The following is a 26,668-nucleotide window of genomic DNA, read 5'->3' as shown; positions in this document are numbered from 1 at the left end:
CCAAATCTAGCAACAAAGTCCTAAAATCCCCTTAATACTCCAGTGCTACCAACAGTCCGAGATCGTACACTACTTCACTTTTAATCTCCGTAATATTCTAACAGTTTATTGTGAATCTTAACACGGTAAAGTCCAATCTAATTATTGTCTCGCTGACTGACACAGGTTCCCTGCCCTTTAATGGAACAAGCAAGGAAAAAATGGCGGCAATAATGACGATCAGGCCATTTTATAGGTTTTTCATCACAAGAGTTTAACGTCACTGCCTTCTCCATGACGGAGCTTCCGTGGCTTTGCTGCACGTAGACGTTAAACTACTTGCTGATACACTATAATTTTGATCTGCAATTACCAAACTCTGATTCTACACAATTTTCCCCTCTAAAAATTATATTCTTAATTTTAAATTATTCTTTCTATAGCTTTTATCACTGTGAACTGACCCGAGGTGTCACATGTGACACAGAAAGGGGTAAGGTATTCAGCCATAAAAATCTAAGATCACTTACTCAGCGATGTGAAATATTCAACTGATAATAAAGTTATTTTCAAACACAAACTAGGTGCAATGATTGTCACTGAATTGAATTTTGCAAATTGTGGTTTATTTGTCTCATAATGTACATAATCTAAATCATTTGATTCAGATACAGGAGACACATCAAAATTTTACCATAAACACGAATAGAGTGGCACTACTTCTACAGAATCTGCTGTAGCATCATTTTTAAAATTTCTGACTTCATATTTAATATGTTTCTGCACATTAACTTGTTATGTATTATCATCCCCATACCTTGAGGAGTCCAAGCATATAATTTTAACTGGTGTGTGGGTAGCATAAAATTACTTTTTATTTTTCATGTTGTGTGTGTGTTTAAAATGATTCTCCTCAAGTAATTTTTGTTTGCTGTGTAGGAAGATTGTTGTTGTCGTGGTCTTCAGTCCTGAGACTGGTTTGATGCAGCTCTCCATATTACTCTATCCTGTGGAAGCTTCTTCATCTCCCAGTACCTACTACAACCTACATCCTTCTGAATCTGCTTAGTGTATTCATCTCTTTGTCTCCCTCTACGATTTTTACCCTCCACGCTGCCCTCCAATACTAAATTGGTGATCCCTTGATGCCTCAGTATATGTCCTACCAACCAATCCCTTCTTCTAGTCAAGTTGTGCCACAAACTCTTCTCCCCAATTCTATTCAATACCTCCTCATTAGTTATATGATCTACCCATCTAATCTTCAGCATTCTTCTGTAGCACCACATTTCGAAAGCTTCTATTCTCTTCTTGTCCAAACTATTTATCGTCCATGTTTCACATCCATACATGGCTACACTCCATACAAATACTTTCAGAAACGACTTCCTGACACTTACATCAATACTCGATGTTAACAAATTTCTCTTCTTCAGAAACGCTTTCCTTGCCATTGCCAGTCTACATTTTATATCCTCTCTACTTCGAGCATCATCAGTTATTTTGCTTCCCAAATAGCAAAACTCCTTTACTACTTTAAGTGTCTCATTTCCTAATCTAATTCCCTCAGCATCACCCGATTTAATTCGACTACATTCCATTATCCTCATTTTGCTTTTGTTGATGTTTATCTTATATCATCCTTTCAAGACACTGTCCATTCCGTTCAGCTGCTCTTCCAGGTCCTTTGCTGTCTCTGACAGAATTACAATGTCATTGGAAAACCTCAAAGTTTTTATTTCTCTTCCACGGATTTTAATACCTACTCCGAATTTTTCTTTAGTTTCCTTTACTGCTTGCTCAATATACAGATTGAATAACATCGGGGAGAGGCTACAACACTGTCTCACTCCCTTCCCAATCACTGCTTCCCTTTCATGGCCCTCGACTGTTATAACTGCCATCTGGTTTCAGTACAAGTTGTAAATAGCCTTTTGCTCCCTGTATTTTACCCCTGCCACCTTCAGACTTTGAAAGAGAGTATTCCAGCCAACATTTTCAAAAGCTTTCTCTAAGTCTACAAATGCTAGAAACGTAGGTTTGCCTTTACTTACTCTATTTTCTAAGATAAATCGTTAGGTCAGTATTGCCTCACGTGTTCCAATATTTCTGCGGAATCCAAACTGATCTTCCTCGAGGTCGGATTCTACTAGTTTTTCCATTCATCTGTAAAGGATTTGCGTTAGTATTTTGCAGCTGTGATTTATTAAACTGATAGTTCGGTAATTTTCACATTTCTCACCATCTGCTTTCTTTGGGATTGGAATTATTTTATTCTTCTTGAAGTCTGAGGGTATTTCACCTGTCTCGTACACTTCTTGCTCACCAGAAGGTAGAGTTTTGTCAGGACTGGCTCTCCCAAGGCCGTCAGTAGTTCTAATGGAATGTTGTCTACTCCCGGGGCCTCGTTTCGACTCAGGTCTTTCAGTGCTCTGTCAAAGTCTTCACGCAGTATCATATCTCCCATTTCATCTTCATCTACATACTCTTCCATTTCTATAATATTGTCATCAAGTACATCGCCCTTTTATAGACTCTCTATATACTCCTTCCACCTTTCTTCTTTCCTTAGAACTGGGTTTCCATCTGAGCTCTTGATATTCACACTCTTGATATTCATACAAGTGGTTCTCTTTTGTCTACAGGTCCCCTTAATTTTCCTGTAGGCAGGATCTATCTTAGCCCCAGTGAGATAAGCCTTTACATCCTTACATTTTTCCTCTAGCCATCTCTGCTTAGCCGCTTTGCACTTCCTTGTCGATCTCATTTTTGTGACATTTGTATTCCTTTTTGCCTGCTTCATTTACTGGATTTTTGTATTTTCGCCTTTCATCAATTAAATTCAATGTTTCTTATGTCACCCAAGGATTTCTACTAGCCCTCGTCTTTTTACCTACTTGATCCTCTGCTGCCATCACTAGTTTATCCCTCAGAGCTACCCATTCTTCTTCTACTGTATTTCTTTCCCCCCTTCCCGTCAATTGTTTCCTTATGCTCTCCCTGAAAGACTGTACAACCTCTGGTTTAGTCATTTTATCCTGGTCCCATCTCCTTAAATTCTCACATTTTTGCAGTTTCTTCAGTTTTAATCTACAGTTCATAAGCAACAGATTGTGGTCAGAGTCCTAATTCTCTGTCTGTAAGAAGAATATAATTTCATAAATGTATATGGAGAGAACAGTTAGTATTTGTACTTTCTGGAATAATGGGTTACAAGAATGTCTGCTGTGCAATACACATGTATCTGACAATTTTCTTTTGCAGTTTCAGTATTCGAGATACACGACTTTAACTTCCTCAGAAAATTATCTCATATCTAATGACAGATTCAAAATAACTATGATATGCCATTTTTCATGTACTCAAGTTAGTGAGTCCTGCTCGTGTTAGCAATGCAAATGTAAAACTGTGCAGTTTATTTGGTCGGAAGTCAATATGTGTATTCCAGCTTTAATTCTTGACCACATTTAGTCCAAGGAATTGGACCATATTAACTCCTTTCATAAGCAGACTGATATGTTGTATTTTAAGTTCCATACATTTTGAATGTTTGCTTTTGAAATGTACCATGTGGGTTTTTGCAATGTTCAGTTTCAATCCATTTAACTGTAACTACTTTTATAAGGTATCAAATGCACTTACAATGGAGCTCTCAATTTTTCGTGCATCATCATCTTCAACTAATACAGAAGTATCATCTGCAAACAGAAACGATTGGGAATTTACATTTATGGACAAGTCATTTATGTAGAATAGGAACAGGATTGGCCCCAAACTGGAGCCTTGAGGCACACCTTGTGCTACTGTACTCAATTAAAAATAATAATTCACTGCATCTGAAGTGATAGTTACCCTTTGTTTTCTGTTATGTAAGTATGATGTTAGTCAATTTAGAGCATTGTCCTTAATCCCGTATTTGTCTAATTTGTAGATATGCAAGTCATGGTTCATGGAATAAAATGCTTTTGCGATCACAGAAGATACCTGCAATTTTATTCCTCTGATTTGCATATCTTTTCAATAAAGTTATTCACTTCATCCAGAGCATTTTTTCCTGGTTGAAATCCAAATTGGTTATTTATAATATTATTTTATACAATAAAATTTTTGTTCTGGTTTGCAGCTCCTTTTTCTAACACTTTTGACGTATTTGAAGAATAGGATGAAGGGTGATAGTTTCCCATGTCTTCCCTCGACCCTTTCTTGAACATTGGTCTGACTTCTGCATATTCCAAAACAGCGGTATAGCATCCCTGTCCAAAAGATTGGCTCAATATTTTATTTATGGGAGGTGCTATTATGTCACACTTTTTTCATCACATTGGTGGGTATCCCATACCATCCAGCACATTTTTATTTTTTAACGATAATATAAAATTTTCCACATCCTTTATAGTGATTTTTTTTTTAATTTGTAAAATACTCAGCTTCTTGGTGGACTCCAAAGGAATTTACTTTACTTTAATACTCTGCTAAATCAACATCTGACTTTACCACATTTATGAAGAATTCCTTTAAATATTGACTGACTTCCAACCAACTATCATTTGTCACCACATTTGCCAGATATCACTCCCTTGGACTTTTATTTATGGGGGTATGTAAAATATATGTATCGAACACAGATACTGACTTGAAGCAAAGGATTTGTAACGTCATTGCCACCATTGGTAACGCTATGCTACAGCGAACGTGGCAAGAAGTTGAGTACCATCTTTATGTGCTTCATGCAGGTAAAGGTGCCCATACAGAGGTCTATTAAACACTGTAAAAATACTTTTATAAACACTGATTACAATAAAAGAAATGTTAAAATATTTCAACAACTGCTGTTGTAATAAAATTTTGAAGTTGTAAAGGGACTTTATGGACACCCTATATATCTAGCACTACTCTAACAGAATTAATAAATAAAGACTTACAAATCCAAGGTCTTCCAAACTGCACTTTATCATGCGATCTGTAAGTGACTCAAGCATTTGTTGGAGTTTATCTGCTGTATGTTTACTGTTCTCAGAATTACTCAGTGCCTTGACAGTTAGCTGCTGAATGACAAATAATAAATTTGCCAATGGCTCCTGAAATAAAATAAAAAAAGTAATTAAATTATACTGGCTGTGAAACAGTACAAAAAAAAACACAAAAGAAACAACATTAAAGTATCTTAAGTGATAGAAATTTCTTATAGTAACTAAATACTAAATTTGAAAGGATAGCTGTGCAGGGAAGATGAGAAATTGGGGTAATAAGGGGCCAAAAGGGAAAAAATGTAATATAGAGAGAAGACAAATAAATACTGAAAAACGCTGGAAAGAGTTGTATCCTGCTACTAGTGTGTGTGAGTGTGAGTGCACCAAGTGTGGTGTTGCTGCACATGTGTGCTTGAATGTGCTGCCAACTGTATCAGCATGGGCCAACTACTAGAGGCCACCCATGGGAGTCATGCACACAGCGTGGTCTCAGCCAGCAACTCACGTATATACATGCGGGGAGCAGTGCTGATTGAGTCTCTTTATATTCTTCCAGTTGTACCGTTCACATCAGTTGTTCTGTGTGGATGTACGGCAGGCTTATTTCCATTGTTGTTCAGAGGTTTATTCATAAAGCTGTATTTGTGTTAGATGGCTCGGTTTCATATATTATTTGGTTACTACAAAAAGAATAATGAAAGAGGAAGTATCAAAGTTGAAACATGATGCTAGGAAGTAAATAATATAGTGGAGGGGAGGGCTATAAAAAGATAACTGGGGAAGAGGGCAGAGGGGTGGAAAAAAAACTGATTAAATAGGTTACATCATTTTGAAAGACACATATGATTCCTCTTTGATATATTTCCAATTAATAAATACATCAATAATATCATACATCAAATTTATATGGTGTGACATACAGCAACTATAGAGCAAATAGCTGTTCCATAGCTTCTCTATGTTGTTAAAGCAAAAAACACACACACACAACCTAATCAAATTAGGTACTTAACCCATGGAAAGAAATACCCATAAAATATTTTCGTTCTTCTCACGAAAAGCAGTGATATCCACACTACATCCCTCTTTCCTTTATTAATGAATAAATCTTTTGCACTGTAACCTCCTATCACCCCTCCTCCCGACCCCCTTCCCAACAGTCTTGAGTACTAATTGATATTCCAATTTAAACATATATCCTGTGACATCCTGCTAATTTTTCCCCACTTTCTTTTAGGTTTCAAAACATAATTCCTACCTAAGGTGAGTTATCCTTCTCTGTTTTTATCTGTGAAGGCAAATGTCTTTTACACAGTATTTTTTTCTTCTTTGTTGTTAATTTTTGCTGATTACAATATCTGTAGCAAAATGTCTACATTAACTCAGTTTTGATGGAGGAAGCAGCAAAGACAGAACCTGCAGTCATATGCCTGAAAACCATCATAATGCTAACTGCTGAGTCTGGTATTCCGTTTGGTTGCTCCTAAGTAGTTTGCACTGTTTCAATTTAATTACATTTTTTTAAGCCATGAAATTTTTAGTACACTGTCAGCACTTTCTCTTATTAGCATTTTATTTACCTCCTCTCTTGCAAACCAACAGATGATTAGCAAAATACTTCAGTTTTTATTTAACAGATTCTTTACTACATTAGTCGTTATGGCCACACTGCCTTTCCCAGAAAGAAAAAGAAAGTAAAATAATGTGTGGGTCACTTAGCCAGTTTGATTGGTATTTCAAATTTTTCCATTTAATTTTATATTTTGCATTTAACATAGTCTAATTCACTGGGGTCTATGTGCCAGGAAGGATCATCACTTCAGCAGAGGTTTATTTTCCTTGTGGAATACGATCTGTTGATGACATGCTCACTACACATCCACTGTGGGTAGTCTATAGCAAACATGGGAAAGAAGTAAGTGATTTTACTGGTCATCGCTTGCTCCAGGCCCGATATTTTTCTCTAGCACCAGCTTCCAGCTAGCAATGACATGAATCCTCTCGTTCACATTTTTTTCGAACTTTGATCCAACACAAAATTAAGTTCTTATTATGACTGGCAAGACAGGCTAATGGCCTCACTGACTGATATGTCTGCATGAATCTGTGTTCAGTACACTCCATACACCTGTTTTATTATTTAACCAACTTTCTCATTTTAAAAATCCCTTCAGGTGCTTCAGGTGCCCACCATCCCTGACAATCTGGCCAGTTCCCTTCAATGTCTGTCAGGAGGGGATTCCTCCCACCATTCGGACTGAAGGGAGACTGTAAATTTGTGACATATATTTACTACAACAGTCACATCTGATTCTAGTTGGTCAGCAAGAGAACAGGCAAGATGGCCATGCTATTTTCTCACAGGACCACCTCTCAAGGGGTCCCCAGCAGTCACTATTTGCTGAGCACACAGAATCACGCATAACCTTTTCGGACTGTCAACGATAACTAAATATTCAAAACAGCTAAATATACAAACATAGGTGACAAACATGTGAATTAATAAGATAAAAAATGTTTTGCAAATCATATGTATAAAGGCAGCAAAATTAAAAAATTCCTGTTACTTTTCGATCATGTTTCATTTATAACCAAATTATGTAACAAAAATGAAAATATAGATAAAGAAGTAACATTTAATATGAGAAGCAGTGTCAGTAAAAACGAAATACATTTTGTTACCTTATTATGGTGTCATGTCAAATAGAAATGCCGATAATTTTCATACAACTAATGTATGAATCAGTTTCCGCACGTACAACAACATAGGGACAATAGTCAGGAAGAACACCCACAAAACAAACTCATTAAATAAAACATGGTGAATATGAAAATTTCTGTTTGGGGGCAAATAGACAGATGTTCTCCACTAGGTTCTAAAGCAGGAAACATAAGTGAGACCAGTAAATCTTCATTTAGTGCACATCTACAAAACTACAATCACTACACCATCAGCATCAATCAATCTTAAAAGGTGTTGCATAGGATACAGGAAGGCAGATTAATAGATGCTCTAGAAGAAATTGAAATTTGCAGTGCCTTTCAAGAACAATCACAATATGTTCTCAATGAACAGACAGACCTCAGAAATAATATTTCTGTTAGAACTTCAAGTTTAACACATATATTTCGGAACGACCCAACAACACATATAAGTCACAGAGTAAGTTGACATGTGTACACGTTAGTATTCGAATAAGCACTGAGTCCCAGTCTAGTGGCCGCTGCTCAGCTGGCCGCTTAGGTGGGGCAGCTGCTGCATGGCTGGCAAACAGCGCCGCACGTAGAGGACGCGCGTAATTGCACGGCGGCACTTTGAATGATCGGCGAGTTACAACACTTTTCCCCCTTTTGAAATTGTTGCACTGGTCTTGATGGAGGTGTCCTGGAGATGGCTAACGTCCATAGGCGTTGTTTGACTCACCGTAAAGTCTCGAGGAGGAGGCGTCCCGTACGGACGAAAGTGTCCCCGATTATAACGGGTCGAGATGACAGGAGACGTAGATGTCGAATCTGCTGGGACTCCACGCACCAATCTGCCCGTTGCGGCAAATCCAGTTGATATAACAGGAGACATGGGCGACGTGTCGGCGTCCGTTGGAGGAGGAGGCGAGTAGATGTGTTCTGACAGAGGATGGTCCTCCAGTTCCTGCATGGACACGTCTCCTGGTGGCGTCCGTTCTGGTGCTGACATCGCTATGACGGTGAGAGGGCTGCGTTGTGAGTATTGAGAGATGCCAAGATCCCAAGCGTCAGGTAGAGCCAAAGGTGGTGTGGCGGCATTCGGAACAGGCGTTGCTGGCACCCGAGGCCGAAGCTGGTCCGAATGACGCACTGCAACACCCGTGTCCATCTGGATTTCATACAGGCGTCTGCCACGGTGTCTTAAGATGCAGCCCGGGCTCCATTTTGGCCGCCTGCCATACCCCGTACCCAGACGAGGTCGTCGGCGGTGAACCGGCCAAGTGAAGGCACCTGCGGCCGTGAGGTGGGAGGCCGCAGAAGATGAAGTAGCGTGCGGGGCTGTCGGCCATGTAAGAGCTCAGCCGGGCTGTGGTCGCCCATGGGGGTGAAATGGTAAGACGCCAGAAACTGGAGAAGCGCATCATCAGCAGCAGAAGAAGTCAGAAGTTTCCGCATCTGAGCCTTAAATGTGCGGACCAGTCGTTCAGCCTCACCGTTGGATTGTGGATGGAACGGCGGGGCCGTGACATGCGTAACACCGTGACGAGCACAAAAATCCGCAAATTCGGAAGAGGCAAATTGCGGACCATTAACAGTAACAAGAGTAGAGGGGAGGCCTTCCAAAGAAAAAATGCGGGCGAGAGCACTGGTGGTTGCCACGGTGGTAGGTGACGTGCAACGGACAATGAAAGGAAAGTTAGAGTAGGCGTCAATTACGAGAAGCCAGAAAGTACCTAAAAAGGGTCCCGCAAAGTCAGCATGAATGCGCTCCCAGGGCTTCTCAGGCGAAGGCCACTGTGACAAAGATGACTTCGGGGCAGCGGACTGTGACGCACAAGGGCCACAGGCAGCGACCATGTGTGCTATTTCGTAGTCGATGCCAGGCCAGTACACATGACGGTGCGCCAGAGATTTTGTGCGAGACACACCCCAGTGCCCTTTGTGATGGAGGCGCAAGACCGAAGCACGCAAAGAAGCAGGTACCACAAACACGCGGCGAAGTATTGTCAGTGGAGAGGAGGATAACACCATCCCTAGCCGTGAGGCGGTAGCGCAAAGTGTAGTAGTTCCGCAACAGATCAGAAGTCTTAGCGGACGGGCGATCTGGCCAACCCTTCTGAATACAGCGCAAAACCCGGGAGAGGGTAGGGTCAGAACCCGTAGCAGCCGCCAGCCTGTCCCCAGTGATGGGCAACCCGTCCACAACCCGCTGCTCGGCAACATCCAGGTGGAAACACAAAAGTTCGTCCCTATCGAATGCATGATCAGGACCCATGGGAAGGCGAGACAGAGCATCAGCATTCGTATGTTGAGCCGTTGGCCGGACATGAATCTCATAATTGAAACGGGACACGTAAAGAGCCCAACGCTGGAGGCGGTGTGCAGCCTTGTTGGGAAGTGACGTTGATGGATGAAACAAGGAAACAAGTGGTTTGTGATCCGTAAAAAGATGAAATTTTGAGCCATAGAGAAAAACACCAAACTTATGAAGAGCATAAATGATGGCCAAAGCTTCTTTCTCAATTTGAGAATACTTTTGTTGGTATCCGTGAGCGTTTTGGAGGCATAAGCAATGGGTTGTTCCGAACCGTCAGAAAAACGGTGTGCAAGGACTGCACCGACCCCGTATTGAGAGGCGTCTGTGGCAAGAACAAGATGTTGGCCAGGTCGATAAGTAGCCAGGCACGGGGCCTGTTTCAGCATAGTCTTTAATTTCTGGAAAGCCGCTTCACATGACACGGACCAGTGAAAAGGCACGTTTTTATGCAACAGGCGATGCAACGGCTGAGCCACCGAAGCCGCAGATGGTAAAAACTTGTGATAGTATGCTATTTTCCCCAAGAAGGCCTGCAGTTCCTTAACAGATGTAGGGCGAGGAAGGGCATCGATCGCAGCGACAGTTTGTTGAAGTGGACAAATACCATCCCGAGAGAGTTGAAACCCCAAGTACGTGATAGATGCCTGAAAAAATTGTGATTTCTGAAGATTACACTTAAGACCGGCAGTATGTAAGACATGAAAAAGTGTGCGGAGATTTTGAAGATGTTCTTCAGTGGTGGAGCCAGTGACAGCAATGTCGTCCATGTAATTGATACACCCAGGGACAGGGAGCAATAATTTTTCCAAGAATCGCTGAAAGAGAGCAGGGGCACCAGCAACCCCGAATGGCAAGCGTTGGTATTGATAGAGGCCGAAAGGCGTGTTAAGGACCAGAAACTGCCGGGAAGCAGCGTCGAGAGGAAGTTGATGATAAGCTTCTGACAGGTCGATTTCAGAAAAATACTGGTCTCCAGCAAGTTTAGTGAACAGTTCTTCAGGACGGGGCATAGGGTAAGTGTCGATGAGGCATTGAGCATTTACAGTGGCTTTGAAATTGCCACAGAGACGAATATCACCATTTGGCTTAGCAACTACAACGACAGGAGAGGACCACTCACTGGAAGTGACAAAAAGCAAGACCCCTGAAGTAGTGAAACGATCCAACTCCCGTTTTACCAGATCACAAAGGGCCACAGGAATGGGCCGAGCCCAAAAAAACTTAGGCCGAGCAGTGGGTTTGAGCATGATATGAGCTTCAAAGTCGTTTGAACGGCCTAACTCAGGAGAAAAGAGGGACGAAAATGTCGTCGACAAGGAATCCAGTTGAGCATAAGGAATAGTGTCAGAGACAATATTGATAGAGTCATCTATGGAGAACCCAAAAACGCGAAAGGCATCGAAACCAAAAAGATTTTCTGCGTTGCTCTGGTGACCACAAATATGGGAACAGTGCGAACGATGGATTTGTAAGATACCTCAGCATTACACTGTCCCAAGAGAGAAATCTTCTGTTTATTGTACGTCCGTAATTGCCGAGTGACAGGGGACAGGAGTGGAGAACCCAGCTGAAGATACGTCTGAGAACTAATTATAGTGGCAGCAGAACCGGTATCCACTTGCATGCGAACATCTCGACCAAGGATTTGGACAGTGAGGAATAACTTCCCTGAAAGGGAAGAAGTGCAATTGACAGACAACACAGAATCAGAATCAGTGTCATGTTCATGAACATCATGTATGCAGTCGGATTTACAAACGGAAGACACATGACCTTTCTTTTTGCAATTGTGACACACAGCCCAACGTTGTGGACAATCCTCGTGTGAATGTTTCGTAAAACACCGCGGACATGAAGGAAGTTGCCGGGGGTTTTGCTGCAGTTTCTTAGCGGGTTGTTTACGGCTAGGCCGGGGCTGCGCGTGGAAGCGCACTGTGGCCACGTCGGCTGGCGGGGACGCACCGCACGCGTCGTCAACAGCGCACAGAGGTTGTATTTCCCCGACATCACCCCACGCTTCTATTTGCGCCCCAGCGGCGCGAGAAATTTCAAAAGACTGCGCAATGGAGATAACTTCATCTAGAGTCGGATTCGCCAACTGAAGGGCACGTTGGCGAACTTCTTTGTCGGGTGCCGACCGGATAATAGCATCCCGTACCATGGAATCGGCATAGTATTCTTTGTGAACGTCAGTAACAAATTGACACTTTCGACTGAGGCCGTGAAGTTCAGCAGCCCAAGCGCGATAGGATTGATTTGGTTGTTTTTGACAACGATAAAAAGCAACACGAGAGGCTACCACATGCGTTTGCTTTTGAAAATAGACAGACAGAAGTGAGCACATTTCAGCAAAGGACAAAGACGCAGGATCCTTCAAAGGAGCCAATTGCGACAACAACCGATACATTTGAGGTGAAATCCAGGAAAGGAACAGAGACTTACATGGTTGTTCGTCCATGACATGAAAAGCCAAGAAGTGCTGTCGAAGAAGTTTTTCATAATCAGACCAGTCTTCCGCCGTCTCGTCGTAAGGAGGAAAAGGAGGTATAGCCAACGACGAGAAACGTCCCGCATTTGACGCCGCGACGAAATTGCGAATCGCCGCTGTTAGAAGCGTTGGCTGTTCAAGGAGATTTTGCAATAGTTGCTCGACAGTAGCCATGGAACCCTGTGAGTCAACGGTGAAAAGGAAAAATCCCATCCTCGTCGCCAATTGTTAGAACTTCAAGTTTAACACATATATTTCGGAACGACACAACAACACATATAAGTCACAGAGTAAGTTGACATGTGTACATGTTAGCATTCGAATAAGCACTGAGTCCCAGTCTAGCAGCCACTGCTCGGCTGGCCGCTTAGGTGGCGCAGCTGCTGCATGGCTGGCAGACAGCGCCGCACGTAGAGGACGCGCGTAATTGCGCGGTGGCACTTTGAATGATCGGCGAGTTACAACAATTTCTCTCTCTTATTTTAGAAATTTAGTCTAATGTATTATAAGTGTACACTTTTAAATGTGTCAGCCTGTCATGATATACATAATGCAATCAAAATTGCAGTACAAAAAATGGAGTGTCATGATCGATGACTGACTGGTATCGCTGACTAGTTACCGTTTGATGTACATGCATGTTATGTTTTAAGCTCTACCCACAGTCAATCTGCATGTCAAAAATCTTGGTAATTGCATAAATGTCAACAAGCTGCAAAATTTGTTATATGTACTGTTAATTCCATATTACATGGTTCTCAACATGTTGTATTATGTTTTGTAGATGCTTGAAAATCGCACAAATGCCAAAACTTCAATAGTAAAATAAAAACAGTAATCATGAAAAGCAACATTAGATTGTTTTTAAAAAATTATAAAAGATCTGGACTCATATTGCAAGGAAGTAATGCATTTTGTTCTTCCTAAGTGATGGTTATATGCCCATACACACATCAGACGCTGCAAACACAAGGCAGCAGAATCGTGACAGGATACTTGAGAGAGTGAGTGAGTGAGAGAGAGAGAGAGAGAGAGAGAGAGAGAGAGAGAGAGAGAGACTGTCTGTCTAGTGGTGATCTGAAGATAGTTGTATCGATGTGTTTGCTCTGAATGATCGAAACAAGTTCTTACAACTAAATATCATATGAGTTGAGCAATTCCTGCGGCCACTCGCTGATGTTGTAATCGTAGGATGCTAAGTTTTTTCGTTTTGAGAAGTGCACAATCTTACATTTAATGGAAGCTGCCTATCACTGCACAACTTGGAAATCTTATCTAGATCTGACTCAGTATATGTTCAGCTTTCTTTTTAGACAGTTGCATCATCTGCAGAAAGTCTGAGGTTGTTACAATGGTGTGCAAAACGTAAGGACGAAAGTGACTTTCTCATGATGTTCCCCCCTGGACACTATGGCAGGTAGCCCTACAAAGTGAAAGAAAACCAATCATTTGTCATATACACAAACTTAACGAGTATCCACTGTAGCTACTCTTGCACATTAGGAATTCTATTGCAACTTAACTGACACACAGTTTACTGTCCAGCCAGAAACAGAGAAAAAGCTCTTTTCAAGTAAGACTGGGTCTTTGTCAGTTATGTCCTTGCCCAAAGAGGAAAACCATAATTATGAGTGACTGGATGCAAATTTCAAACCCATCCTCATGATTGCGAGTCCAGCGCCTTAACTGTTACATCACTTCAATCAAGTACTCTATACAAAAATATTTTCAATACAGAATGCTTGGCTGGCTGCCTGACCTCTGAACACTTGGTGCCCGAAAGGCCCATGACACCGGTTGCTGACTGCTTGCTCTTTTTGCATCACGACTCCACTTGGCCCCAATATCCTCTACTACTATTAATTTCTGTGAGTATGAAGTGTTTACGCAATTATCCAGGGAAAATTTATATGAGCCACTTAGAGCCCAAGTGTTTTTAATTCACTTTATTCTTGGAAACTCCTGGTTGGAATACCAACAATATAAGGAAAAGATAGGTTGATACAGTAACGATGACACATTAAGCTGGAGACTGGCACAACAAAAAGACACTTACACATTATATATATATATTCACAAGCAAGTACTCAGACCACCAACTACAGCAGCTTGGAGCAGAATGCAACTGTCATATTGAACAGAAGAGAACAGAAGCATTAATCTAGAAGGGGTCTGGAAGTGGAAGGATGTGTGGCTGCATTGGCAAAGGTTGCACACAAAGAGGTTGGGAGATGAGAGTAGGGAGGAGGTGATAGGACAGAGTGGGTGAAAACTGTTGTGTGAAGGATGTGGTGACAGTAGGTTATCATAAGGATAACTCCAATCTGTGCAGTTTGGAAAAGCTGGTGGCAGAGGAGAGGACCCAGATGGCTTGGATAGTGAAGGAACCATTGAAATCAAGCATATTTGTTCAGCTGCATGTTGTGCCACAGGGTGGTCCACTTCATTCTTGGCCACAGTATGGTTTGTTGTCGTACCAATATAAAAAGCTGTGCAATGTTTGCAGCAGAAGTGGTATAATAAATGCCTGCTTTCACAGTTCGCCCGTCCTCTGATGGGGTAGGATAAGCGTGTGACAGGACTGGAATAAGAAGTACTAGGTGGATGGATTGGCTAGGTCCTACGCCTAGGTCTTCCACAGGGTATGATTCCTTGGGAAGAGGTTGGCACTGAGAATTGCTTAGGGATGGACTGGGACATTGTGGAGGTTGGTTAAGTGATAGAACATCACTTTAGGAGGGATAGGAAGCATCTTGGGTAGGATGTACTCATTTCAGGCTTGGTCATAGGTAATCAAAGCCCTGGAGGAGGATGTGGTTCAGTTGTTCCAATCTGGGCTGGTAATGGGTGATGAAGGGAGCACTCCTTTGTAGCTGGTTCTCGGGGCTGGTGGGAGGACTGGGGATGTGATAGGAAATGGCACTGGAGATGCTGTTTGAGGACTAGGTCTGGGTATAGCGCATGTCTGTGAAGGCCTTGGGGAGACCCTCAGCATAATGGGGAAGAGAGTTCTTGGGTAGCAAAGCTCTATGGGAGGGATTATTTGGTGTGGAAGGGATGATAGCTGTCGAAATGCAGGTAATGTCGGTAGTTGTTGAGTTTAATGTGGACAAAGGTGTGGATGGAGTCACCAGACAGGAGGAGGTCAATGTCTAGCTAGGCATATGACACACTGGGTTGATGAGGACCAGGTTAAGCAGATGGGATAGAAGGTACTGAGGTTGTGAAGGGAGAAGGATCAGATGTCTTGGGCCTGATTCCAGATCATGGAGATATCATCACTGAACCTGAACCAGACTATGGTTTTGTTGTTTTGGGAGGCTAGGAAAGTCTCTTCTAGATAGCCCAAAAACAGGTTGGCATAGGAGGGTGCCATGCAGGTGCCCATGGCTGTCACAGATTAGTTTGTACACCTTCCCTTCAAAGGAGAAGTGACTGTGAGTTAGGATAAAGTTAGTAAGATGTGTTAGGAATGAAGTACTGAGTTTGGAGCCATAAGGATGTTGGGGAAGGTAGTGTTTAATAGCAGCAAGGCCATGAGCATAAGGGATGTTGGTGTATAGGGAGGTGGTGTAACCAGTAACAAGTAACAAGTAAGGATCCAGGTGGTAAAGGGGTGGGTATGGTGGCGAGTCAGTGAAGGAACTGGTTGGTATCTTTGATGTGGGAGGCCATTTTATGGACAATTGGCTGAAGGTGTTGGTCAATGAGGACCAAAATTCTTTCAGTAGGGGCAAAATAACCAACTACAATGGGATATCTAGGATTGTTGGGTTTGTGGATTTTAGGGGGCATGTAGAAGATGGATGTGTGGGATGTCATAGAGGTGAGGCGGGAAATGGATTCAGGGGAGAGGTTCTTGGAAGCACCTAAAGCTATATGAGGGATTATAGGTTACGTTGGACTTCTGGGATGCGACTACTCTGACACAGTTTACAGGTGGATGAGTCAGGTAATTGGCAGAGGCCTTCTGTCAAGTGATCGCTGTGATTTACGACAACTGTGGTGGAACTTTGCCTACAGGTATGATAAGTAGGTCAGGATTTGTTTTAAGGTGTGTATGGCTGTCCTTTCTTCTACTGAAAGGTTGGTGTTCTGAGGAAGGGACCTGACGAAGGATGATGAGGACAAGTTGGAGGTAAGGAATTCCTGGAAGTTGCCGGGGGGTGGTTGGATGAAATGGGGTGGGAGGATTATGGTTGATGGTGGTATGAACTGGGAGAGGCACGCTTCAGAGTTGGAATTATGTTGGCTTTCATTAGAGGGGTCAGTGGCAAAGAGGTGTTTCCACTGCAGGACACTAACTTTATCCTAACTCAGAACTACTAATTATTTGAAGGGAAGGTATATAAACAAATCTGCACCACTGCCATGGGCACCCACAATACCCTCCTATGCCAACCTGTTTATGGACCAACTAGAGGAGACCTTCCTAGTTATCCAAAACACCAAATCCACAGTCTATTTCAGGACCATTGGTTATACCGTCATGAACTGGAATCATGACCAAAATATCCTACCTTATTTGTTCATAACCTCGATAATCTCTCTTCCATCCACTTCACCTGGTCCTCCTCAATCCAATGCGCCATCAACTTGGATATTGTCCTCCTCCTCCTCTCTGATGGCTCCAATCACACAGTTGTCCATATTAAAACCACCAACCACCCACGGAACACGCATTTCAACACCTGTCATCCCTTCCACACCATAAAAACCCTCCTACACAGCCTGGCCACCTGAGGACACCGTACCTGCAGTGACAAGAAATCCCCAGTATGCTGAAGATCTCCCCAAGGTCTTCACAGGCGGGCGCTATCCCCCAGACCTAGTCCGCAAACAGCATCTCCAGTACCATTTTCTCTCACATCCCCAATCCTCCCACCAGTCCCAAGAACCAGCTACAAAGATGTGCTCTCTTCATCATCCAATACCATTACACACTGCGACTGAACCAAATCATTCACCAGGGTTTTGATTACCTATCATTATGAGCTGAAATGAGGGACATCCTACCCAACGTCCACCCCATTCCTCCAAAACCCACACAACCTCCACAATATCCTACTCAATCCCTATGCAACTCCCAAGCCCAACCCCTTTCCACACACCACATCCCTGAGGTAAACATAGGTGTAAGACCTGCCCAATCCATTAGCCCAATACTTCTTATTCCAGTACTGTAACAGGCTTATGATCCACTATCAGAGGCCAGTCCACCTGTGACACCAGCCATGTCATATACCAGCTCTGCTGCAATCACTGCACAGCTTTCTATATTGGCATGGCTACCAATTGGCTGCTTCACTATCCCAGCCATCTGGATCCTCCCCTCAACTGCCACCTTTTCTGAACTGCACAAATTGGATTTGCCCCACATCCTTCACCCAACTTTGTTGTATCAACTGCTCCCTACTCTTATCTCCCACCCTCTGTGTGCTGCCCTCTGTCAATGCACCCACTCATCTTTCTCCTTCCCTGCTGCTCTCCTTTTCCCTTCCTGCTCCCTCTACACCTTCTCCAATTCCCTGCCCCACAGCCTCCCGTCACTGATCCTGCTGGCAGTCTAGTCCCTGCACACTCCACCAGACAGCACTCTTCTCCCACCTGTACCATGCTATCGCTTTCCCTTCCTGCACACAACAAGTGGTGTGCTCCAAAGTTGTTTTTTGGAGCAATCAGCAGTACCAGCATTGGATGTGATGGCCCGGGAAATCTGCTTTTGAAAAGGGTGTGGGGATAATTATATCCAGTGAAGGCTGAGGTGAGAGTGGTGGTGTATTGCTGTAAAGAGTCTGCATCCTTACAAATGTGTTTGCCTCGAATGCCAAGGCTGTATTGGTGGGGGGAACCACACCTGACATCGAAAGTATGGTAACTGTCAGAATGTTAGTACTGTTGTTTATTAATAGTAGATTTAATGTGGACAGAAGTGTGTAGCTGGCCTTCTGTGAGGATGAGATCAACATCACAGAAAGTGGCATCGGATTTGGAATAGGACCAAGTGAAATTTAATTGGGAGAATGTATAAATAGATTCCAGAAATTTGAACAGGTTTGCCTCACTGGGGGTCCATACAGCAAAGATGTCACCAATGTATATAAAGCAAACTAGGGGCTGAAGGCTTATGGGTTCCAGGAAAGCCACCCAATTATCAATCAGGATGAATGGGCATAGACAGAGGGTGTATACCAGCAACACACGATATCCTGATGCAGAGCATGCTCTACAACATGAAAGGCAAGATTCTTCCAGACACCAGCTTCTCAGAACTCCCCAGTGGGAACTATCGTTACGACATGTCCTTGGTTCTCGTCACCCACCTGGCCTTAATCTACGTTAATTTCTTCTGCCTCAGCATTTCTTCACATGAACTATTCCTTTCTCCACTCCATTTTAGTTTTCTACATCTTTCATCATCTTCCCTCCCACCTCTGTTACATACAATGCACTTAGCTTTTCATTCTTATTCACTCTTGCACAATGTTTTAGTAGTAATCTCTGCCATGCATGTAACCCTGTCTTCCACCTTTAGGCTCTCAGGTTTTCAAATCTCGTCTGGAGCAGTCCTCCAACAATCAGTCTTTCCTTCTCATCCTGTCCGATAAGTCTCCTCTGAGCCAGGGTTTTGGGTGACTTTTCTGAACTGTACCCCTTTCCCTAAACCTCCCCAGTCCTTTACCTTCAGTCCTCTTCCTTTCCCTTCAACTCTTCTGCTAGAAGAAGGAGCCACTGGCTCCAAAAGCTTGTAGAAGTTAAACCTTTTTGTGTGTGTGTTCTCCTGCTGCCACTTGGTGAGCAGATTTTTTTTATCTATCCCTTTACAATACATTGTCAATAATTGATTACTTTCATTGTTACATTATTAGGATAGTTTTTCCTAACTCAAATTAACAATTCCAATAAATTTTATCCAGTATAAACATAATACAAGGACCCAAATGAAGTTATACCACTTGCAATATAACTAGTACATGACTTTATTTACTATGAAAATAAACATAACAATCAACAACACTATATTTACCTAATTTTCATTACAAGTACTCATTAACAATGCTATCATTTCCATTTAATGGCTCTGAGCACTATGGGACTCAACATCTTAGATCATAAGTCCCCTAGAACGTAGAACTACTTAAACCTAACTAACCTAAGGACATCACACACACCCATGCCCGAGGCAGGATTCGAACCGTAGCAGTCCCGCGGTTCCGCATTTCCATTTAATGGCCCAGTATCTTCAGCACTGTCAGGAGGAGGAAGATTCTGAAAATAGTGCTGATGTACAGGAGGACTGAAGGGCAAAAGTTCTTCCAAGCTCTCCTTGTGAACAGCTTTTCTTAAAATATGTTAGCTTGAGAAACTGTGCATCCTCCTTAAGATCCCAGCTTGAAGTCCAACTTGTAAAATCCCACATCCATTGATTGAAAGAGTTTTCTTGGAAAACAATGTGACTGGATCACTCTTTTGGCACTGAATCCACTGCATCCATAGGCATGACAATGTTATTCAATCTTAAGTATCCCTGCTTGTGACTGACTTCAACAAATTTGCCAAGAACAAGAAGTCGTCATTTCTCATTACAGTAACATTGAAAGGGATTTTTTTTCTTTAACTTGGCAATAATATTGCACCAATCATTGGGACAAAATATCTGTTATGTCTTGCTGCAGTTTTCTATTGCAGCAATATCACCATCATTGGTGACACAGGAGTAGCCACTTTTCAATAACTTTTGGGCTATGAATTCAATATGTTCCTTTTCAGCTAAATACTTCAGAAGTAACAGAGACCACTCACTGAAAAGCAGAAGCATTGAGTTATCAACAGGCACACACAAAATAGAAAGAAAGCTTGCTAGTTTTGGCGAGCATGCACACACGCACACAAACATGCTCGCCTGTGCCCCTACATAGTGCTAGCTGGATGCAAAATGTCAGGATTGCAGTTCGGCAGGTGGACTAGGGAGGGATGTGGGTTGTATGGGGTAGGGTGGGTAGAGGGAGAGGGGGACAGGAGGCAGAAGAGAGGTTGGGGGTGGATGGCTAGTGGCTCAAGAGTGAGGCTGCCAGTTTGCTGGCTAGGAATGTGGGAGGGAGAGGTGGCACGTGCACATGAGGCACGAGGGTTGTGGTATCAATGGATGTGTTACAAGGGAAACTGCCAACTGCTTAGTTCGGAAAATATGGTGGCAGAGAGCACGATCCGGATGACCAGGTTTGTGAGGCAGCCCTTGAAATCAAGCATATTGTGCTCAGCTGCATGTCGTACCACCAGATGCTCAACTTTGTTCTTAGAAACAGTTTGGCAGTAGCCATTCATTGTGGTGGACAGCTGGTTGGACGTCATACTGGGATAAAAAGCTGTGCAGTGACTGCAGCCAAGTTGGTATATGACAACTTTCACACATGCCCTGCCTGTGATGGGGTAGGATAAGCCTGTGACAGGAAAGTAATAGAAAGTGTTGGGTGGGTGGATCGGCAGTTCTTGCACTTGGTTCTTGCACTAGGATATGATTCCAGTGGCAAGAGGTTGGGAGTGGGAGTGGCACAGAGATGGACTAGGATGTTGTGTAGGCTACAGGGCATGATGATAGATAATCATAGCCCTGAAAAGGATGTGGGTCAGCCATTCCAGTTCAGGGTGATACTGGGTGAGGAAGGGGAGTGCACCTTTGTGGCTGATCCTTGAAGGCAGCTGGAGCATTATGGGTGTGTGAGGCTATGGCAAGGGAAATCTGTTTGCAGACCACCTTCATTTATTACTATTATTTTTTTTGGGGGGGGGGGGGGGGGAGCAGCAGTGTTGTGTCTGTCTCTGGAGGTTCTCAAGAGCCCTTCCACGTACGGTACTGGACAAGGGTGGTCAGGCTTGCCAGGATGTACGAGAGGGATTTTTTGATGTAAAAGGGATGACAGCTGTCTAAATTCAAGTACTGTTGCTGGTTACTGAGTTTAATATGGACAGATGTGTGAATGGAGCCATTAGAGAAGTAGAGGTCAACATCCAGGATGGTGACATTTTTGGTTGAGTTTGTGAAGGAATGAGATTAGGATGTCTCGACCCTGGTCCAGATCATGAAGATATCATCAATAAACCTGAAACCGACTAGGGGTTAGGAGTTTTGACAGGCTAGGAAGGTTTCCCTAGCTGGCCCACGAATAGGATTCATAGGAGAGTGCTGTGTGAGTGTGTACGACTGTGCTGCACTTCTTTTTATACCTTCCCCTCATAGGAGAAGTAGCTGGGTGTCAGGATATAGCTGATAAGGTGTAAGAGGAGTGATGTAGTGGGTTTGGAGTCTGAAGGACACTGGGAGAGGTAGTATTTCATAGCAAGGCCATGGGCATGAGAAATGTTGGTGAAAAGAATGGAGGTATCAACAGTAATGATTAGGGGTCGTGGAGAGCCAGTGAAGGGAGTGTGTTTCATGTGAGAGATTAGGTTTTGGGCAACTAGTTGGATGTGTCAGTCAAGAAGAGCTGAAATTCTTTCAGTAGGAGCACAATAACCTGCTACAACTGGTTGCTAATGATGTTTGGGTTTTTGTATTTCAAGAAGCATGTAGAAGATGGGTGTGCAGGCTGTTGCTGGGGCGAGGAGGGAGAGGGACCCGGGAGAGAGATTCTGGAATAGCTCTGAGGATTTCAGTAGGAACAGGAGGTTATTTTGGAGTTCTGGAATGGGATCATTATGGTAAAAGGTTGTAGGTACAAGAGACAGACAGCTGGCAGACACCTTCTATCAGGTAGTCACTGTGATTCATCAAGACAGTGGTGGAGCCTTTGTCTGCAGGGAAAATGATTACATTACAATGCATTATGAGATAGTATATAGGTGTCCTTTCTTTTGCTGAATTCTTAGCATTTTTAGAAGGGGACATGGGGAAGGATGGTGTCTCCAAGATGGAGGCAAGGAACTGCTGGAAGGTGAGCAACTGGTGGTTAGATGGATGTGGGATGGGCCAGGGGGCACAGCTGGATGGTGGTACGAACTGCAAGCTGTAAAGTTCAGTGTTGGGACCAGGTTGGCTCCTGTTTGAGGGGATAGGCTGGCTTTTGTTTGAGAGATTGGTAGCATGGAAATGTTCCCATTATAGGGATCAAGAGAAGTAGAATAGGTCTTCGACAAGTCTGTCATGATTAAACTTGGGTGTGGGGCTGTAGGGGGGGAGGGAGGGGGCTTTGGATTGCACTGTAACTTCTATGGGATTGAATTTGTTGGTGTAAAAATTAAAAAACAATGTTTTGCATTTGTTTGGGTACCGTATTTTGTGAAGTGCTGGACTTTTGGGGGATTTGGCAGATTGAAAACGTCAGCTAGGCAAGATCTGCGTGCTACGGGGGATTCTCAAGGGGCTTCACTCTGGTTAGGATAGGTGTGGTGCTCCAAGATGGGAGCATGATGCCAACAGGTTGGACAATTTATGGAGGTGATGTCTTGAACACTCTTCTTGGTGACAGAGAACCATTTTAAGCAAAAGTTAGTTTTTTCACACGTCTAAACATTTACGATGCCATATCTCCTGAACAATGTGTCATACAATGATATAATTTTGCAGGCACATTCAGTGGCATTGTGGGTACTGTCTTCAAACTGTTGCTGTGATTAATTAGTAGCACAGACGTAATCAATTAAAACGTCATGCCTGATGCTGAAGTTTGACTGCATGAACAGTGAAAATTCAGTAAGTAATAAACTTGTTTGACATTATGTTTAAGTTCACTAAGTGAGCTCATTCTCCAGTAATGGACAAATACAGGGTGATTCAATGATGATGTTTTCAGGGATGATGGAGAAGGGTAAATTCATCAATTTGAGGTACCTAGGGATAATCATCCAGAAACGACTGAGTCAAAAATTGTAAGTGAAAATCGTTCTGATACCACTGATGATGGACCTGTTCTACTGCAAGCTCTTTGCTTTAAATATTTTGGGAGGAGGTGGTATGGACCAAAATACAAAAACATTGTCCAGTGAACATGGGCTCTAAAATGCATATCTAAAATGCATACTGTAAGATTTATGTGCGCTTGTCCAGTACACGACATGTTCCACAGTATCAGATGAACAAGGAAAGAGCTCGCAGTAGAACAGGTCCACTGTCAGAGGTATCTGAACAACTTTCGCTTGTAACCACTGACTTGGTCATTTCTGGATCATGTCCATTACAGGAACTTGATACACTTACCCTTCTCCGTCATCCCTGAAAGTCTGTAACACCACCACGGAATCACCCTGTATAATCCAGGTATTTGCACACGACCAGTTAAGCCGCCTCAAGATATACACACAGTTTCTAACTATTATACTTGTCTTACTGTGTTAAGATTTTAACGTAAGATAATAACTCTTGATGAGTAATCATGACAGCATTTTAAATTTGTAAGTTTGGTCAATAATTATATGAAATACTGAAAACTAAATTTTTGTTGACCCTGGAAGCCGTCAGGTAGACAACTTGCAAATAGTAACCTATTCCGTGTTAGTCACTTAATAATACTCACCACTGGACATTGTATGTGCTGAAGGGATTAGCAACAGCCAATGCCATGTTGTGAAAAGTTAGGATGGAACTGCTACTCGGGCTTGAGCGATCCATTACACATACTTTCACCACACATACGACATTGAATGGGAAAAGAAATACACCATGAATAGCATGAAAGTGATTACCGTATTTACTCGAATCTAAGCCGCACTCGAATCTAAGCCGCACTGAAAAATGAGACTCGAAATAAAGGACCAAAAAATTCCCGAATCTAAGCCGCACCTGAAATTTGAGACTCGAAATTCAAGGGGAGAGAAAAGTTTTAGGCCGCACCTCCAAATCGAAACAAAGTTGGTCCATTGTAATATGGGACACAATTTAGGTCGAATGAAAGACGATACAGCTACAGTAGTTTGGTTCGAGTAAGATTAGCAGTTAAGTTTTACCAGGCAGCCATTGCTACGCGTCAGGCACTCCGTCCGTATTTATACGGGTACCCTTCCTTTTTCACGTGCTTCGTCTGGTTTGAATCGATTGCGTATTTTGCTTTGACCTGATAAGTGCCGTTTTCTTTGTTTAGGTGTTTACTTCACTCTAAGCTGAAAATGCTGCGTCATGCATTGTTTGTCGCATTCTGATAGTGCGTGTTTACGGCCTGTAGCCGCCCGCGGCATGGCTTACTTTTGTGCGCGCTACCGCCGCTTTTTTTTTTTTTAAAAAAAAGGAGTCATGTCATTAGCGAAACAATGGCAAGAGACTGCTATTTGTTGTTACTTACACTGCTGCTTTCTTTGATAATGATCAACAAGAACCAAATAATAGAACATGTTCTGAACGAGAGTTAGGCGAAAATTTTTCTCCGTTTGAAAATCTTTGCGGCCGCTTCTTTAGTACATTACATTCTGCACAGAAATTAGTCATCTTATATTTAAAAATCTAGTCAGTTGCCGTGCTTCGTTTCTGACTGTATCACTATTAGGCATAAGAATAATACGAATATAAACATGACATGATACGTATATTCTTCCACGTTTTCTGTTGTCTCACTCTAGTTTCGTAGTTTATTAGGCAGACAGGATTTAAATGAGATAGCAGCAAACACGAAAGAATACATGGCAAAATGTTTATATTCGTATTATTCTTATGGTGAAGAGAATACTGCATGTGATTCACATTTCATCAGGTTCCTATTAGCAACAGTCTTGCCAGTCGGATTTTCGTAGTACATTGAAATTCTGCTAAATTCGAAGATGAACAATACGGAATTTGTATTTACTTCGTTGGTTAATGTATGAAAATGCAGTGGTCGAAACTCGGGGCGGAGAAAAAAAAGCTCGTCTTCCACCTTTTTTTAAAAAAAAATTATTTACTGACGCAGAGGTTTTGTCGCCAGTATTTATCTCTGTGCCTAAAAAGCATGCCTGTGTAGCGCTGCATATATTCGACGGCAGAAGTTAGTTGTGGCAGCACCTACCAACATTTTTCAGAACTTCCGCTTGCTTTGCACTCGATTCTAAGTCACAGGCAGTGTTTTGGACTACAAAAACCGAAAAAAAGTGCGGCTTAGATTCGAGTAAATACGGTACAATGTATACCATTTGCGATTAGAGCAATGACACATGCAGCTATGAACTCATCATGTTGAAGATGGTTTCCTTCACAAGTTCCTGTAGCCTACTGTTTCCAACCTATGAAATTGCTGTGTGCCAGATTACTGAGAGTGGTTGCGTTTTCTATTATATTAATGACTGGCTTTGATTTAATCACGGTGGTGGCAGACTGGATCCACTTTTTACCATCAGAAATTGTATCCTTCTTTCATCCTTCTTACACACGTACGAGCAACCTGACCTGTACTGTACTCGAAACAACATTAAGACTGCATTTAAAGTATTTTCAGTTTTCAAAATGAATGCATATACTCTCAATACTCCACACAGTTAATGATGGTCCTAGAAATCAATGAAGGCATCCCTGTAGCACACGTTTAAGCTGTTGTGACTTCTACAGCTACAACACTAATTTATTTAGGTTGTTCTTGAAAAGTTTAAAACCCTTTGTCCAAAATGTGATGTTATCAGTGTGATGAGAACTGATATCTAGGACATACAACAAGCAAAGTTGTGGGGAAGGAAGAGCTCAGCAGCAGGTAGGCAATTATGATGAGAATATTTATGTACATCGGAAAAGCACAAGTTGTGAAAGACTGGCTGGAGTCAGGACCTCTTATCAAGCAAGCCGAAAGTTACTATTTCTCTGTTTTTCCATTTCTTAAACCATCCATCTACTTTATAATTTTAAATTCTACCTTATTAGGCCTAACTATTATTTTCCTTCAACTCATAATTAGTGTTGTGATATTTCAATCTCAAATTTATAGCTATTGTGACTGATCTCCTTACTGGGTGGTTTTTCCTTCTTTGCTCCAGAGCTTGGAATGTCTATAAATTACTGTTAGCTCTTGTCTCCATTCATTCCCAGTGAAACAATTATTTTTACCTTGGAAATTGGAATATTTGGTGTTTATTTGCTTTTCCATATGCTTGTTGGATCCAGTTTGGTTTCCCTTCAGCAGTTTTACCTGATTCAGTGACTGATATGTAGACCTTTCTGTTCAATGAAGCATCATCTTGCATATCTGACTCCTAAGTTTCATATTAACGCATGTTTCTCTAAATACATTTTGGACACTAATAGAAATCTAATCTTCCAATGGCAGAAGAGTAGGCATGCTT

General features: G+C 42.4%; 1 protein-coding gene across 1 annotated transcript in view; it reads right to left on the bottom strand.

The window, feature by feature from the left end:
* LOC124799730 (Fanconi anemia group I protein-like) overlaps window positions 1-26,668 on the bottom strand; it is a 278,348-nt gene that overhangs the window by 134,923 nt on the left and 116,757 nt on the right. Inside the window, exon 13 of the mRNA XM_047262946.1 lies at window positions 4,902-5,057. Coding sequence (XP_047118902.1) covers window positions 4,902-5,057 — 156 coding nt within the window. The remainder of the gene's footprint in view (window positions 1-4,901; window positions 5,058-26,668) is intronic.

Source organism: Schistocerca piceifrons, chromosome 1 (genome assembly GCF_021461385.2).
Source record: "Schistocerca piceifrons isolate TAMUIC-IGC-003096 chromosome 1, iqSchPice1.1, whole genome shotgun sequence".
Lineage (NCBI taxonomy): Eukaryota > Metazoa > Arthropoda > Insecta > Orthoptera > Acrididae > Schistocerca > Schistocerca piceifrons.
The sequence above is the reverse complement of the archived record's forward strand: the minus strand, read 5'-3'. Positions and strand labels throughout refer to the sequence as shown.